The 19,102-nt window shown below is 35.4% G+C and overlaps 1 protein-coding gene across 1 annotated transcript in view; it reads left to right on the forward strand.

Annotated features, from left to right (window-relative positions):
* LOC117783741 overlaps positions 1–19,102 on the forward strand; it is a 40,553-nt gene that overhangs the window by 12,477 nt on the left and 8,974 nt on the right. Inside the window, exons 3-4 of the mRNA XM_034621285.1 lie at positions 4,823–5,350; positions 5,384–5,728. Of these exons, the coding sequence (XP_034477176.1) occupies positions 4,823–5,350; positions 5,384–5,728 (873 nt within the window). The remainder of the gene's footprint in view (positions 1–4,822; positions 5,351–5,383; positions 5,729–19,102) is intronic.

Genomic DNA, 19,102 nt, shown 5'->3' on the forward strand with positions numbered 1-19,102 from the left:
AAAGTTCACAGCGCAAGAAATTAAGTTTTCAAATATTGTCATAAACTAAACGCAAATTTAGGCAACATTTGATTTTAATGTGGAAAAGTGTGGGAAGCATCTATCAACACTTGGCTCAAAACTGTCCTGGGTCAAGTGCGACCTCTGGCGGTGGATAGCGTCCAATCCATTGTCTAATGCAGTGCAGGGCGGCGGAAGGGAGAGAACCAGAGGGAGGTACGTTGTCTGCCTGCCTGTAGAGGTTTATTAGACGAAAGCCTTTCAACATGCAAAGCCAACAACACAGACAAGGCTCTCTATGACACAAAGGACATTTAACTAGCTGCCCAAGTGTATGTGTGTGTGTGTGTGTGCCTGGCTATTAGCCATAATGCATACACTCCATTATGCCAAGGCTTTGTTTAAGGTTTTTTTTTGTGCCTCGTTGATTAGAGAGGCGACGCAGACGCAACTTGTTGTTGCAACAATAAAGAACTTAGGCTCGACTGTCAGTCAGTTGGGCAGTCGCCAACTTGATGACAACTTGCATAAGACACGACACAGAAAGTAAAGAGAGAGAGAGACAGAGAGAGAGAACAGACACACTCGACTGTCCTCTGTCGACAGACACATGAATTTTTTAGCTATTGCCCACGTGTCTGGGGCAGCTCTTTGTTGCAGCCACATCCAGAGCAACAGCAACATCCACAGCTGTTGCAATTTCAATTATCCACAGCTACAATAATGAATATTTCATGCCAAACATTTTCGATTCGAATTTCCTCTCGTTTTCCTCCGTTGACATTTTCTATTTCTTGCCCAATGGGTCGTATGCGTAATGTGCATGCGACATGCATTTCAATTCTAGCAAATTATTTGTTGCTTCGACAAAACAGCAAATGACATCAGCATAATTATCTCTAGTTATTGTTTTTGTTCCCATTCGCTTTTTAAGTTCAAAGTTCGTCAAAATTCGTCCATTGATTTTGCATTCGCTGGCGGAAATCAACATTAGCGTCTGTACACTTTAGTTAGGTTTTTCTACTGATTTTGGAAAGTGGTGATTTAAAAATACATAGAAAAATCGACAACATGTGAACGAATTTAATTTTACTCGATTCACAGTTTGTATTCAAAAACTTTGATCTTTCATACCTTTATCAAAACTTAACCGATTTCTATGAGAAAGGACATTTTGATCATGGGTTGGCTTTCAAATTGATGCTGCATTTAAATTCATTCATTCATTTAAAAATTTCATTATTTTCGAACAAGTCAGTCAATAGAATTCTTCTAGACTCTCTCAAATTGCACTTCCCTATAGAAATATATTTATGAATATTGAATGCTTCAGCTTCTCTGTACTCTGTACATAATTTGCCTTCACACTGGGGCATTTTTGATGCTCATTAAAAGTATTTTATAATTAATAGTTATGATTTTGTGTGCTGTGCTTTGGACTTGAGACTTTGCCCTGCAGGTAAACCGTTTCAAACTTGAGTTTTGGCCATAAAAAACAATTCGGCATAATTAAGTGTGAGCCAGCTTGATTAAGAGTTGGCAGGAAGCTTACAAGTTGGCCAGTTTATTTGTTTGTGTGTTTCTCAGCCGCAACAGCTTCAGTTTCAGCTTCGACTCTCACGTTGAATTGAAACTTTTCATATTTTCCCTTGAATTTTGCATTAACCAAAGCTCGCGAAAGTTTTTGCAAAACTTTGCATTTTGCATTTTGAAAACTGTTTGAACGGCCATCGGAGCGAAATGAGCGCAACTTATCAGTGTGGCAGCAACAGGAAGTGGGAGTGGGAACGGGAACGGGAGTGGGCAAATGTGGAGTAGGGTCAGAGAAAAGGGGTTAGCTGGGTTGTGAGAGGCCAAAGGGTCTAACAAATTGTAATGTCAGTTCATTCTGTAATTTCTTATTTCGCTGTTGCGCATTGAAGAATTTATCTTATTGCTGTCTTGTATTGTCCGTTAGCTGCCGTTAACCCTCTTTTCTTCTCTCCACCCTTCTCTTCTTCACTCCTCTTCCTGAAGGGTGAATGGGGTTTATTCTGCCCACCGTCATCACCCTCTTCCACAGTTCTGTACTCAATCCTGGGTCGCATTGTTGTGCACTGGGCCGCAGCTGGTCTGCCATTAAATCAACAATGGCGGCGTGTACACGTGCTTCTCTAACCGTATGCAAGTGTGTGTGTGTGTGTGTGTGTGTGTGTGTGTGTGTGTGTGTGTGAATACGTGTGTGTTCTATTTTGTTTTGTATTTTGTACCCTATATTAAAATAAAAAAAATTATTCTCTCACGTTAGATGACCTGCTTTGAACTGTTTAATAATTGTAAGCGCATATATGTATACTCATATACGAATTTTTATTTTTAATCATTGACTGACTTAACGGTTAACGGTAAGAGTTAGCAGGCTAAAAAATTAGCTGCACATTTTTTAACTTTTTAGGTGTTATATTTTATAGTTGATTCCATTAAGGGCTAATTTTTAACATAATTTTGCATTTTATGCTTTGCAAAATTTGTGCAGCAGACTTTTTGGGATCAAGGCAAATTTTACATAGAATAGTGGAAGTTTAAGCCTACTCATGTGTTTGAATAATTTAGCTCTATGGCCTTGCATGTTTTATTGTACTGAACAGTTTGTATTTCTCTTTATATTTAGACGATAATCTAAAAATTATATTTTTATAGCATACTTTTTGGAGCAACCTAAAACTGTATTCAATGCGTAAATGTTAAAGCCATATTAAGTTTCCAAGAAATATTAATACAAATGCTTAAAATGAAAAATGTACAGAGTAAACGAGAATCTTAATCTTTTATTGTTTAATTTTAATTTTTTTTGGTGCTCTCCAGCATAACAACTAATTTGATTAACTTTTTTATTAAATCTAATTTACTTTATTAAAAAAATATTTTTATAATAAACTCTATAGGTGCTTATATTTTAGTGAGGTAAGGTACTCTTAAATTAGAATATATATTTATAATGTCAGTTATATTTTATAATCACTCTACAGAGTATTTTAGAGTCCAAGCCTAAACAAACCTATTTTTTTGTTATTCAAGTAAAAGTGTGAGTGTGTGTGTCTGGTCATTGTATGGCTTTTCATTTGTCTCTTATTCGCATTCGCCTACATATTCTCATTCGCTTTCGAATTCGTCTCTAACCGTACTTATATTTTCCGTGCGTGCTGTTGAAATGCGAGAATTCAACTTGCTCGAATGGCTAGTCTCCAGGGAATTGGAGAAAAACACACACAGAGTACTCTGAGCCCAGGCAATTGAGTTTTTATGCGTCGTTGATTGCTGCACATTTCTCACACACACGCACACATACACACTCACACAAACACACATACCCATACTCAATATTGATGTTACCTGCAATGCAATTTAAACACTTATTTTTTCAGTTTTCGCTTTTTGTTTCGATATCTTTTGATGTGTTTTTGGGGAAATCAATTTCTCTGCTTCTGCCAGATATGCTGACTTTAAAAATAATAAAAAAAATAGTTGGCCTTCAGCTGGAATAATGGCCCACATGTGAGAGCCATTAATGGTTTGATATCGACGAGGCCATAAAGTATGCTACAATAATTTTACTTTGCAAAATATTTGTATTCTTTTTCTGTAGTTTCTTTTTTATATTTTTTTATTATTATTTGCGCTCTGCTTGTGTTTAACGCTGGGGCATGTGGAAAAGTGGAAAATTCCAACGAAGTGCGGTCATTTTAATAACGAAAAACATCAGCTCTTTATGCACTCAACGCTATTGTTGTTGTTGTTGCTGTTATTGTTGTTGTTGTTCGTTTCGTTGTTTGGCTTCTATTTTACTTGCTCTTCTCCTACTTGTTGTTGTTTTATTTTATGACTTTCGCTGTTGTTGTCATTGTTGTAGTTGTTGTTACTAGCTGCACAAAACTTTTTCAATATACGAGAGTACTTTTTGTTTTCTACCCCGTTGCCTTGCCTGGCATTCTTCTTTTACCCCTTTACTCACCCCTTCTCTATATTTATGTGTATGTGTGTGTACGTGTGCATTGTATTTGCCACTAACCAGCTTAATTTTTAAATAAATGCAAACATTTTTTATACATGCGTAATTGTCCGCATTAAACAATCAGATTTGTCTCATTCATTTATTTATATTCTCAAACTTTTTAAAAGTCTCTCACAGAGTTTTTTACTCTAACCTTAAAAAGCTGTTGTTGTTTCTGGAAATCTTTTAAATGTGTCTAAAATAATTGATAGGATTTTAGCATTTAATAGAATTGCCATATTCAGAAATCATTTATATATATTTTCTTAACAGTTTGAGTAACACATTATTAATAATAGTGAAATTAAATATTTATAAAAAAGTAAATGGTTTTTGCAGCTAAAATTAATGATAGTCTCATTCATATCGTTAAAATGAGGGAAAAATTTGTCGCAATATTTTGTTTGTTCTTACATTTTTTTTAAATATAAATTTATAAATATACATTAGGAACTATAGAATACATTTTTCACTTTATTATAAAAATAATAAAGAACTATTTTATAATTTTAATCATAATTATAAAAGTTAATTTTTGAATATAAGTATGTATTCTTATTTTTATCATTTTTAATTCTAATCATGTATTGAAGTTGTTGAAACGTTATAATATTAAATATAAAATAAAATATCCTGCAATATAAATAGTGTTAATGGATAATGTATACTTTTTACACCAAATTATTTATAGAAAACAACAATCAATTTATTATAAAAATTAAGAAATAAATAATATATGTATAACTATAATTATACTAATATGTAACCTATGTTTTCTGTTGACTTTTGCAGGGTCAGTGCTCAGCTGGTACACTGCCCATGGCCTGGGTCGATGAGGGACCTGGTCCGCCAATCTGTCCGCGCTCCTGTGCTGAACAACAGTCGACGGACAGCAGCGACAGTGCGAAATACTCGGAACTGCGCACCGATAATAAACTCAAGTATTTCATAAATGCAAATAGGTTTAACTATAAGTCGCCACAGCATACGCGTTTAAGCCACAACAGTAACAACAATAATAATAACAATAATAACAGGAATATGATTAAAGCCATGTCGCGAGTGCGACGCGATAAAAAATGGCAAATGGATGGAGTACCAACGGAGGAGGAGGAGGTGGCAACAACAACAACAGCAACGGCCACAGCCACTGAGCAACAGCAGGAGCTGGAAATGGAACTGGAAATGGAGACAATGGAGGCATCAACATTGGCAGCAACATCAACCAGCAGCGATTTAGATGAATTGGATGAACAATCGATGCCCACATTGCTGTATAGCCATCTGCAGACACCTGAGCAGCTCACAGCAAACGAGCAACATGAACAACAGCAACAACATGAGCAACAGCAACACCAACAGCAACAGCAGCAACAACAACAGTGCCTTGATTACCTGGGCGATACCGTCGAGACAAGTCCACAGAGTTTGTGTGACATGGGATCGCCTGGTCAGCTGCTGGCGCGACTTCGCACCCTTCGATTGCGTCATTGCTGTGAGCGAAGTGTGTTCAGTGCGTTGCACACACTCGCGTTGAATGCCACACTCACCGATCGCGATGAGTGTGTGCGTCTTCTCAAGGATCTGCTCGATGTGGACGCCTTGGCCAATCGAATCACCTGCGAACTATCCGAGATACTCTTCCGCTTTGATTGCCGTCAGGTGTATTCGCTGGTCAATCAGTGTGACGACTGCAAGGTGAGTAAAGTAAACTAGATTTTTTTTTTTATAATAGATTGTCTACCAAACTCCAAACAAAAATAAGCAAATCAAAAAATTAATATTCCTTAAAAAGCGTCTCGAAAATGGTCTAGGAGATTGACAGCGCATTTATTCATAGACATATTCATACAATGTATAAAACAAAAATTTGATGAAACCAAACTAGAAAATCCGAATAAAAAAAATGTCTACTACTTCAAAGTGTGGTTAATGACAAATTCAATTACATATCTCGGTTATAAATTAACAGGAATATTTTCTCTGCTGGTTCTTGTAAAGGAGTATTTCCAAACCAAATATTTAACATTAGTAGAAACAAAACCTGATTTATTCACTCGTAATTTTTGTATGCCTACTTTTGGTATTTTCAGTATTATTTGTCAAATTTTCAATAGGAAAATGCATATGTCTATCCTTCTCTCGCTCTCTCAATTTTATTTTGAAAAGATTTGAAGCGTTTGCATTACATCATGTTTTAATTAAATGCTGGGCAATGGGCAATGGTAAACGAGGCAGGAGGCAGGGAAAGAGCTGGGTCAGGGGGTAGAGGGGCAGGGACAACCCTTGCCACAACGCGAGGCAACAAAACTCAACGCAACTCATTTAAATTCTGCCCGTTAACCTCAAAAAATATGCCATGCCCCAAAGCATCTGACCCGCAACCTTTTAAGACAAATGAAAACAAATGAATACAAGCAAAAGTCTTCTTGTACACATGGCACAACTAAGAGATACCCTGTAGGCAGAATCACGATTAAACAGCTATTCAGTTAGAGCTGCTGCTTTCAAGCTAATGAATTGAGAACTAATACATACCCTGTAGGCACAGTTAATTACACTTGAGTACTGTAGAGAGCACTCTGTAGTTTCTCATTGGCTTTTCAGCACGAGTAGCAGATATCCTATAGATCCATATACTAGGATTACACACTGATACAAATAACCGGATTTTAGAATCAAGAATATTTTTTAAAACATTAAAAATATGTTTTGTTTAATTTAAAAAATTTGTTGATGCTGGAAGAATTTCTAGGAAGAGTTCTAAAATTACAATTGTCTTGACAAACAAATAAATTTGTTTAAAAAAAACGAGTCGAAAACATAGATTTTATTTTTTAATTGTGCAAATACCTATTTATTTATTTATTTCATTTAAAATTTGAGTGATATTTTGTTTGATTATTTTATTTATTTTATTTATTTAACGTCTACTAAAAGCTATTGACAAAGAAAAAAAAAACTATTTAGAATTTAAATGTAATTGTAATAAATGAATGCAAAATTAAATTAAAGTAGGATATCAATTTAATAAGAGTATTTTGTAGAGCACATTATAATCGCTCAGAGCATGTGGTAGCTACCCCATTTGCTGTGCTTTTGCAGGGTATAACAAGCTTAAGCTTGGCCGTAGCATTTGCCATTATGAGCAAAGCAGCATCAACTCTCGGCTAAAACAAAATCCTGTATAGGGCCCAACACTTCCGCGCGGCAAAAACATCAACAACAACAACAGCAACAAGAACAACAACAATAACAACGCTGCGTGACATTTTTAGCTGCTCATTAATTATTGAAGTTGACCCTCCGCCCTCAGCACTTGGCACCAAGTCCAGCAGAGTCTGTTGTCCACTTTCGAAATCCGCGCTCAGCAGTCAGTCCTTCCTATCTCTCTATCTCTTTCTCCTTCTCTCCCTGTCTGTCACTCGCTCATTTCCAGGTTTTATATTTCTGCTCGTAATTATCATTGTTGAGAGTAGCGACAGTGGCAACATCAGCGGCAGCTGAAAAAGCAACGCGTTGCGGTTAATTTGTGGCACTTAGAGGTCGACAACTGACCCCTCCTCCCCAGCCCAACTACCCCCCAACTGAAGCTGTTGTGGCACATTTTTCAGTGTCTGTGCAAACATTTGACTGCATGTATGATGACCTCCCTCTCTATTTGCCTCTATTTCACTCACACTCTCTCTCACTCTCTCTCTCTCTCTGTTCTCTCTGTAATTGCCAATTATTTGTTGCGAGCCTTTAAACAACTTTGCAAAACCAACTGACCAGCAGTTGCTGCAGTTAGTTCACTCAACAGCTCTAACGATGTCACGATGTCGACCAAAGGTCGCAGAGGGTTAAATCCAAGGGCGTAGCCAAAGGGGGGTCCAACATTTTTAACTTATTAAATTACTTAAAAAAAAAAACATTTTAGAAATATTGCTATAGTGCTTATTTGGTCATGTAATGTCGACTAAAAACAGTTGACCGTTTAGAGTGATTATAAAGAATTCAGTTAGTAAAGTATCTTTACTTTTCTAAGTATGCCCAATTGTAGATTTTTTCATAAAATGATCGAAAGCTTGCTAATTATATCATCATCAGTATTTTAGCTTGAAATTATGAAACAATAATAGTTAAATCATTTCCTTAAATAAAATATCTTCAGAAATATCAAAAAAGTTACGAAAATAATTGTGCAAATACAAAATAATATGTTTTTAATTGTTCTAAGGCTCGAATTAAACCATTAAGTTTCGTGGTCCACGTGATTCTGAAATATGAAATTTTGTAACTATTTTGTAAGTTTTGTGTCTTGATTGGAACTGGTAAATTTCGAAAACTTAAAAATTGTTAGCTGTGAACTTAACCCCTTCTGGCAGCGCCCTTGGTTAAAAGGGCTGCTGGAGAAGAGGCAGAGGGGCTGCAGAAGAGGTTGTCGGGGTGGCGACAATGTGGCCGCTAATGAGCGCAACTGGCAGACGGGCAAAGGAAAAGCAAAGGAAAATCTTCTCTGAATGACTTGGCGAACACGTTGCAAACATGTGAATTGCGCTGCTGATTAAGAAAAACTTGAGCCAAATTCAAAGCAGCAGCAACAACAGAGCAACAATAATAACAAAAAGAACAACACAGAAAATTTAAATTTAAATTACGCATACGCCCGGTGTGTCGCTGGCACACATTTAAATGGATAGAGAGAGAGAGAGAGAAAGAAAGGGAGAGAAGAAGAACAACAGAGTTAAACTATCATAAGCGGGTGGAGCCTTTAACAGTTCCCAGCAGCTCCCCTCACCCCATCTGTACCCACCACCTAATCTCTGTTAAATTTAACATGTTTCTAGTTCGAAACGCGGCTGCTGTGGAAATCAGGTGATGACACAAGAGAGCAAAGGACTGAGAGCATAACTTTCAAAGAGAAGAGAGCTTAATCAGCTGCTTAGCTCTCTCTCTCACTATCTCACCTCTGTCTCTCTCTCACCCTTTCTCTCTGTCTCGTATTCAGCGCCTGCTCTCACATGACACGAAGCGTTTTCTGTTCTGCTATTTTTCCGCAGTTTATATAAGTTTTCAACGCTTCTTTTCACTTGGCATTTTCTTAAGTCCGCATGCTGCAAAAAAAAAAAAAATATATGAAAAATATGTGCCTCAAATACACTTTAATTTATGTTATTTTTACGACTTTTACTTCTTTTTTACTTTACTTTTTTTACATAGCAATTTTACCAATTTGTTTAGCCATTCAAACTGATGTTCGCCTGTCATTTCCAGTTGCCGGATTTGAATTGTTAACTGCGCGCTCCACATTCAGCGGCTACAGCTTCCAATTGCCAAAAATGAGAAAAAATGGGGGCGGGGGGGTTGGTTATTAGAAAAGAAAAAAAAGGAAAAAGGACAAGAAAGAAAAAAAGAATTTGAAGACTGGTATTGGCTTCCAGTCAGCTTGTCGCACACATTTTGCACATGGCCGAGACGCGAGTTTTGTTGGCCAGCTTTAAATTAATTAACTCGACAGTCTTATATGCCTAATGCCTGCTGCTTATCGATGTTGTTGTGCTCCATGTCATGCCAAACATTATAATTGCTGTGTGTATTTATGATTACGTTCACCGCAAGTCGTCTAATTAGTCAAAAGGACTCGCCTGACATTGTGGCCAACCGCAGGACCAAAGTCGAAAACTGGCCAAGAAAGGGCCTCAAAACACACACACCCACACACACCCCAAATGACACTTCAAGCTCATTTGCATTTTTGTTTTACGAGCCTTTTGATGGTCAAATAAACACAAATTATAGTTGACCAAAATATATATTTATTTCACATATTATATATATTTAGGGTAGAGCAAGGCATAAAAGGGAAGCGCTTAGGCTATAGACATTTGAAAACTATTTTGGTCCAAACAATATTCAACTAAAAGTTACATTTGTTTTCATTTCAATGGCAAGCAACTTAAAATCGTTTTTATTTTTATTTTTTGGTAAAGGTACACAAAGAATGTTGCAACTATGTGTTCGAATTATGCTGGCTAAAACAGCAAAATCTAAATATTTTACATACTAAATACCATTTGAAAGTTAGCTTTTATTGTTTTGTTATTGTAGCTTTCAATAATCTGCAAATGAATATATTTGAAGGCCTAGTGAACGAATAGATTATAAAATTGTTTGCTGCAACAGTGTTATTTATTTATTTATTTATATTGTGTATTTGACTAAAAACTGAAGCTACTGAAGCTGGGAATTAATTAAATTGCAAGTGCTAATTACGTGTATTTTTAGAATTACTATGGAATTTCCCTCATTACATTTAAATCTTAAGAATTAAAGCACCTAAATTTTTTCCAAATTCTCTAGAATACCGACTTAAAGTCAAAAGATTCAGTTATAATTCATTCTTCTGTTTCATTCAACATTTTACATTCGAATTAATGCGCCATGTAAATTAGTTTAGAAGTTTTAGCAATGATTTCAACTTCTCTTTCGCTTGAATTTTTTTTTGTATTCTTAAAAATGTGTTCTTGTTATTTTGTTTATTTAGTTGCTCTTTGGGTTTCTTAATAATTCGCTGTGGTATTAAATCCTTTCCAATGTGGCGTAATTTAAGGATTATAAATGAAATCTACATATTTCTGTGGAATTTTGCAAATTGTTAAATGGAAATTTATTCCTCAAAGAACCTCTTCATTATCTGTTCAAGTGTTATTTGATTTTATTTATATTATATTTTTCTCTACATTGTTTTTACGTGAAAGTCATATTTACAATTTTTGTCTAATGTAAACTTTTAGGACGCATTTGTTAAAATATTGCTAATCAATTTGTATCAATCAATAGTGTAGTAAATGGCCTACTACTAGATTCTTGTTTTCATTTTATTTCATTATTAATCTTAATTAAATATATAAAAAAAAACATTGCACTCCTATTCACAAAAAATTTAAAACATACTTTTAGGCTGTAATTTTTGTGGCTTATGTTGATGCTAAAATGTCACTCTAAGCTGTCTAATTTGGTTTGAATTTTTACTTAACTTTCCAATTCTTTTATTTTTCATTTTTTTTATGAAATTACATCTGTGTGGAATACAGAGTTCATTTGACCGGGTTCAAGGTTACTCGCAAATTTTACAAACATTCTTATACACTTTCTCCGACTAAATTTTTAAAGCAAATTTCTTTCTTTTTTTTATCACATTCTGTTGCTGGGGCATCATCATAATCTATTCCCCATCGCAGATTTCGATACAGACCACACACTTGGAATGTGTGTAAATTTGCATTTTACAGCTACACACACCCACACACACACACAAATATATATAGAAGCAAACATATTACAGAGCCTCTTACGTCATCCGCCAGAGGGGGTGCGGGGTAGCTATTGGAGGGGATGAGGGTGTGTTGAAAGAAAATTGTCAAAAGCGGAAGTAGCGTAATTTCATAAATGATTGATTACACACACTTTACACGCATTCTCACTTATGTGAACACACACAGACACACACACACACACACACAAAATGTTGTTTAGGCAATTGTTGTTGTTGTTGTTGTCCAGAACAGGCGACAGCTGACACATACACAACTATTGCCGTCGTTTTGTAAAGCTCTGTCTTTGCTTCCCTTTTCTCCATCTCCATATTCACTTTTTTTTATGTCCAACACTTCTTCTGCTTCTTCATCTGGTTTTTTTCTTGTGGTTTTTTGGACACATGTGCCAAAGAAAAGTTTGCTATGGTTCCAATAATCTTTTCTCTTTTCGCCAGTCTTTTTTCCTTGTTTTTTTGACATCAGCAGTTGGTGCTACCTTTTGGCCCGGCTTATACTTTATGTGTGTGTGTGTGTATTTGTTTTTTTTAGCCAGTTTCGCTTTATTTACAATCTAATAATTTATCGACTTTTGCGTGGGCGTCGCGCGGCACGTTTACTGAATGGGAATGGAAATGGAAAAGCAAAAGCAAAAGGAACGTCAGTTCTGTTCGGCAAGCAGCTAAATTGCGTATACGCTGCGTGGGCTGCTGTTGGCCAACGGGCGCATGCAAATGAAAATGAAAATGCGAATGCGAATAAGAATGGAAATGGTCATGAGTATAGGAGTGGAAGTGCGAGTTGGCTATGCGGAAAAGGCCAAAGAGAGAAAATGGACAAAAGACTTTGTTAGTTATGGCGTAGTGCAGCGAATGCGGCTAATGTGAAGCAACAACAACAACAACAACATCAAGAACAACAACAGCTGCCGCAGGAGACGATTAATCAATAAAACGAAACCTGATGAGCAGAGGACAAACAGACAAAAAGACAAAAAAAAAAGGGACAGACGTAACCCAGTAGGAAATAATGAAACAGATTTAGAGACCAGAAACATTGAAGGATAATCAATCAGTATGCATTACTTTATTACTCAAAAGTAAGGGCAGAAATCAGCTAAATTTTTAAGCGTTCCTTTCTCCGACAGCAACATGATGTAGTAGCTCAATTTTAGCCAAATTTGTTCAAGTTGTATAAGGCAATATCAAATAGATTTTCTGTGAGCTTGTTTGAGATAACACAAAAGCTAACAACTTTTTTCCTTATTAAATTAAATAGATTACAGAAATTTTATGTTTGTTTTTATATTGCTTATGGTTCTTAAAACAATGAAAAAATAAATAAATATAATAATAAAATAAATTTTAAGTAGTTTGTTAAAAATCTGACTGTAAATATTATATGTAAAGGAAAAAATAAAAATTACATATAATTAACGTATATGATTTTTACTTTTTTTATTATAAAAATAAAATTTATGGCAGTTAGACTTTTATCAAATAACTCAAAATTAATCATTATAATAGTTGAAAATCCATTAAAAATCAATGATTTAAAAATCATTTAGAAAATACAAAGATTTCTTTGATTTCTGTTTCTTATATTGTTAAATTTGTGAATTAAAAAAAAAGTGAAAACAATTATTATTTGTGGTTTCTGCTCTGTATGCTTTTCATCATTAAATTTCCTACTGGATAACTGGGCAAAAAGGTCGCAACTAAAGTGTTTCAGGCAGCTGCTGTTGCCGCTGTAGTTCTTGTTGTTGTTGTTTTTGTAGCTGGTGTTTGCACAAAGACTTGTCAGTCAACGCAGCAGCAGCGCAATCACACACACACACACACACACACATACAGACACACACAAGCTGGGACAATATGAAAAATGTTTTGGAAAACATGTTCGTAATCCACAATCGACAAAGATAAATCGCTTTTAGTGTGCTTCAAAGCATTTATTTAAATTTGCACTGCCGTCTCGCTCACACACTCACAGTCTCTCTCTTTTACACTCACACTATCTCTTTCACTCTCCCTTTGGCGTTTCTATCTCATATAATGACAGGCGCGTATCAAGCAGACAAAAGGACAAAGCTAGGAAAGTGAAAACCAAAACCAAGCTGAACCAGAACCGAACCAGAATAAACCGGAATGAACCCAAAATGTGGATAAATGGGGGACGTATAAAATGTTAACTGTTAACTGGGTGGGGGATAGACAGGGAGAAGGGAATGTAGGGATAGAGACAGAGATAGAGAAAGTACAGCAACCAAAGCAAACGAATTACTGCGAAACTCTCAAGTGCCGGCGATTGTCTCACTCGTTGTCTCCATTCATTGATCCTGTTCTCGTTGTTGTTGTCTCACTTGAAGTTTGTTGTTATTGTGGTCGATCCTATGCATAAGTTGACGTCATGCGTGTCTATTTCGTCTGAGTATGTGTGTGTGTACGTATGTAACTGTAGCTGCGTATTAGTGTCATTCATACTTTCCGTTGTCTACAATCTGAGTGTTTTGAGTGTATGAGTGTGAGTGCGAGTCTGAGTGTGAGTGTCTGTGAGTGCATGTAATGAGTTGTGAATGACTCAGTCTCTTAATAAATGGACGTGTTTTTTAATTGCAGGCAATTGATAACACTTGAATGTCTGCTCTTTTCAATCTATCTGAAACTTCTCTTTTATAAATACATATCTGTTGCATTTTTGACTAGCTGCATTAAATAAGTGCAACTTTCTTATTCAGGAGTGTTCCAAACATACAAACAAACCGAAAATCCACCAAGAACCATCCAAAAATCTGTACAGTTTTGGTTGTTTTCGATTGGTTTGGTGTTCTCACTGATTATGAAATATCAATATAAATATTTGACAGTTTCTTAAAAAAGAATTGCGTACTTTAAATTACTCCATAATAGTTAGTTATAATAGTTAGACTTTCTACATTTAAAAAATGTTCAGTACAAAAGCAAATATAAATTTAGTATTTTAAGTATTTATTTAAGTATATTTAAGTATTTTTTCGATCTTAGCCCTTTTAAAGTTTATGTTATGTCAGCGAATCTCAGGGTTGACTATATGCAAAGAGAATATATTACTCATTATCTCTCGACTGATACTGTTTCAAAGATAGCTTCTTAAGATGTTGGAAATAATACTAAGAATACCAATATTTTAAAATGAAAATTAGGAAACACAACTAGGAACAACCTTTTATAAAAAAATGATTTTAACAATCAAAATAAAGCAAAATGTTATTAGGAAACAAAAATATTGGGAGAAATAAAAAATATCAAAATTATAAATATAGAAGAAGTCGATATGCAATCGACAACTGAATAAAATTAATTGAATATTTTTAATAAATTTTAAACGTAGTTTTTAAAGAGATAACTCCATAAGAATCTATCTGATTATCTACTTATTATTTCTGGCATTCACAAACTTAAAAGCTCTGCTGACTAAAGCATCATACAGTTAAGAATATCATTTTGTATATGTACGATAATGTATATATTATTAGATGGAATATAAAAAACGGTTTATCTAAAGGGTTTTTCATAGTTTATCAAATTTAAAAAAATAATAAGTAGCAGATGATGCAGCAGTTATACGACTTATAAAGTTCTATTCTATTTTCATTGTCATAATCGTTTGATTAATCAACGTTTCCTCACAAACACACACATGCTACTTTTATACAATCTCCCCTTCTCTTTCTCTTTCTCTTTCGCTGTCTCATTCACATATTTAGCTCGTCCTTCTTTAGTCCTTTCAGATATTTGCCATTGTCAGGCCATAGACATACACCACGATATCGTATCGTGCACATTTGTATTTATTTGCATAAATGCAGTGTTTAGTTTATTTTGCACAGTTTCCGTCCGGTTGTCTGAATCAGCCAGGCGCTGCTGATAGTCTCCCTACCTCCCCACCTCCCCACCTCACTCCTGTGCTTCACCCCTCTCGATTTCCGTCCCCTGCTCGAGGGGGCTTGTTTGTCTGCGCATTGTGTGCAAGTCGAGGGACGGACGGATGTCGGGAAAGAGGCGTCTGCGATTTGACAATGTGCGATGTGCTTCGAGAATGGCGCCCAGCTGTAAACAGAATTGCGTGCCACACATTGGGGCACATATGTTATGCTGGGGTTGCTTGTGTTGCATTGCAATGCTGCTTCTCCCATTGCAAATTTCCTTGTGGCATTTCAATTATGCAGCTGCGAATATTTAAGCGGCTTTCTTCTGCTTCTTTCTCTCTCTCTCCCTGTCTATCTCTCAGCGCAATCAAATGAAAGTTTAATTAAAATTTAGCTGCACTCGAAATTGCAGTGTAGTTACAGTTACAGCTACAGTTACTGCTATTGCATTTTGCCACATTAAATGTGGCAAATCAATTGCGCTTGACTGACGCAATAATTTTGCAGTGCAATTCAATTGGCTTATCAAAATTTGTGACTGATTTGCATGTAGCACCTTTTTGGCCATATTCGTGTTGTGATTTGGGCCACATTAATACGTTTTTTGATAACCTTTGTATCCTTTGCAAATGAAAACATTGACAATTTGCAACGTGCAACGTGAAATTGCAGCACCTGCTGGTTTTTTGTGGCACAATCTCCGCCTAACTTCGTATTCTCTTTTAGGCTATTAAAACTGAAGGCTGACAGGCAAAAAGGGGAATCCAGTTAATGGCTCTTTGTGGAATCTGTGCCAATAGCTGGCTGCTACCTTTTGGCCTTACACACACACATACACACACACACAAATGCACAATGTTGACCTGTAACACTTTCTTACTTTTTATGGCTTGTATTTAACGCAAATGTGGACAAAGTTGTTGCAAAATGTTTAATTGTGTTGGCCAACTTGTGCACAAAGTTGATTTTAAGGTATAAGCATGGCAGCAACACACACATCAATAATTATAATCAACTTTTCTTATATTATCCAAACAGTTAAAGCAGCACTTCTGACTTGACTGTTGGGTTTTATTAGAGAGCAGAGAAATATGTTTAATAGTGTAAAGTTACTTTGATTATCATAACTTAACAATAGTGTATTAAATTCAAACTGTGAATATAGTTTAAAATCGACATGTTAAAGTCGAAAAAAAAGAATCGAGCTGTCGATAAATCAGAAAATAATACATTGATTTACAAATATCGAGTTTTAGAAAAAGTGTTAAGTGTTTGAAAAAGGAATGAAAAAAATAGAATTTTCCAATTTTTATGCAGAATCAAAAAAGAGCTTCATAATGAACAAATTGCATTTTCTCAGGTTAATCGGTTAAAAATTAACGAAGTTATGATAGTATAAAATTATCGCAAAGAAAAGAAATTAAATTTTATAAAGTATAGAGTTTTAGAAAAGAAAACTTCTTTTGGTTCTCAGATTTTTCAAATATCCTATTGCAATTTAATGTTTTCTATCTCACTATCATTTTTTTCTGTTTTTGCATCATTCTCTCGTTGTCTTTTTCTCGCTCTCTTTTTGCTGTCAAGTGACATTGTTATCGTTATTGTCTTCAAATTGGAACATGCAACAAACTCATGCTCAATTTGTCGCATTAAATTCTCACCTTATTTTTTGCTCTCAGATTTCAGAGTTTGTTATTAGCAACGTGTGTATTAAATCGATTCTCGCCCGGGTTTGTAATAAGTGAAATGTTCAGGTTACTTTCAGGTTAGCACCTTAATGGCATTTTGTGAAATTCAAGCCAAGAAGCTGATGCAGAAGATGAGGAAGAACAGTGCGAGTTTCGTTGCCAAATTGCAGCCAAGTTGCAATTTGATGCTTTCAAACTCTACAATTACGGCACGAAGCAACTTTGATGCGTTTCTGCTGTGCGTGAGAGTGTCTCTTTTGGGTGTATGAGAGTGTGTATGTTAGTGGGTTTAGTTTGTTAACCAGCACTTTTACACACACACACACATACCACACACATTGGCAACGCACTTGACCAGCTGTGGCACGTGTTGTCGCATTGGCTATGGCAATAAGTGCTGGCAAAAGCCAATACATTGCCAGAAACACACACACACACACTCTCAAGTAATGCTTTTGGTACAAGGATAAACTTTTATTTCATGTGTATGTGTGCGTTAGTATTTTCTTTCGTTGAGTATTTTTTTTTCCCTTGCGGATACTGGTTCATTGCCTCGTTTGTTTTGTTTGCACACGGTCACGTGTTACCTTCGTCTTCTTTGTCGAGTGCTGCATCGCATAAGGCCACCATCCTTCTCCTTTCCTTCGCTCCTTCCTCCTTCCTTCACCCTGCATCCTTTGCCTGTTACAAACTACGTGCACTCGAGTGAAACTCGGACGCGACGCGTTCGCTGCACAAAATTTAAAAGCCACAAAATCCCCCACACAAAATGCCAACTTGTTAAGCTCTCTTCGCACTTTAACATTGCAGTCCGAAAGCATAGATAACCAAAAATTGCAGAAAAGCAGTTGTAGACAATGAATTAATTTTAATTAATTGTAGGCATTTAATGAAAATTTTATAAAATTATGATTTTTACTAGAGCGGACTTTAATTTTTCAACTCTAATTACGTTCAATACACAAAAATTTACCAAAATTAAATTACAAGTGTTTAAAATTATTAACTTACTAAAAAGCTTGTCAAAAGTAAAAGCCAGAACCGGCCTCAAATAAAACATTTGCCATTTTGGTTGGTTTGTGTTTCTGAAACACCCCTGAATAAATTATAATGCCAACTGGTCAAGTTCTTTACCTACTTTAACATGGAAATCTGAAAGCAACGACCAACAATAGAAGTATAAATTAATTCTCATTAATTTGATACATCCAATGCAAATTTAATATTAACAAGAGCAACAAATTGGTCAGTGACAATTGAATTGCTTTAGCTTATAAATGCCTCAAAAGTTGCAGTTGACTGCGATATAAGTACGAGTTTAATTTTAGGAGCAATTTTTCAGCTGCCTGAAAGTATGCAACACAAAAAGCAGTTGAAATGTCAACCGGAAAAGCGAGAGCCATCCCCTAAACTTCCCCCTGCCCCGCAGCTACTGTTCTACTTATGTTTTTTATATGCTTTATTGTCGTACACAACACACACACTAACACACACACACACACACACATCCGTTGTAATTGTGATGCTGGGTTTTTGTGTTTTTATGTTTTTGTAACGCGCTTGGTCAAATTTGCATTTTTAAGTGAAAATTTAACGTTGTGTGTTTTGTCCCCAGTTTGCAGTTTGTGTTTATGACGGATATGTAGACCGACAAGTGTTGGAATTATTGTACAGGAGTACATATACAAATCCTACCTGACTACCTATGTATACATGTCATACTTATATAAGATATGATTATGATATATACATACTTATGCAAATGCTCATACACATAAAGTATTTGCATTTGGAAATTAATTTGCATTTTGTGTTGAAAATCGCCTCAATATGAGTTGCTGCTTAATACTAACACTGCCCACAATTAGTTCAGGACAAACACATTAGTTGGCACTTGAAACAGAGATTTGTATATGAATACTGTTTAAATAGATTTAAATTTAACTGGCAAACAACAGTTGAAACTCTTCACACATTAAGATAACAGTATAATTTATTAGGGAAACCAACAGAAATTGAAATGTGCTTAAAATGAGTTGATGGAATTTAAATGAAACTCTTGTATTTAAATCAAATTGAAGATTATTTATTTTCAGCCTAATTTTCATAAGTAAGCTCGTTATTTAAAGCTCAAATTCAAAACTCTGTGAAGACTTTTGTAAATATACAGTTTAATAATTAC

Source organism: Drosophila innubila (assembly GCF_004354385.1).
Source record: "Drosophila innubila isolate TH190305 chromosome 2R unlocalized genomic scaffold, UK_Dinn_1.0 1_C_2R, whole genome shotgun sequence".
In the NCBI taxonomy this organism is placed as follows: Eukaryota; Metazoa; Arthropoda; class Insecta; order Diptera; family Drosophilidae; genus Drosophila; species Drosophila innubila.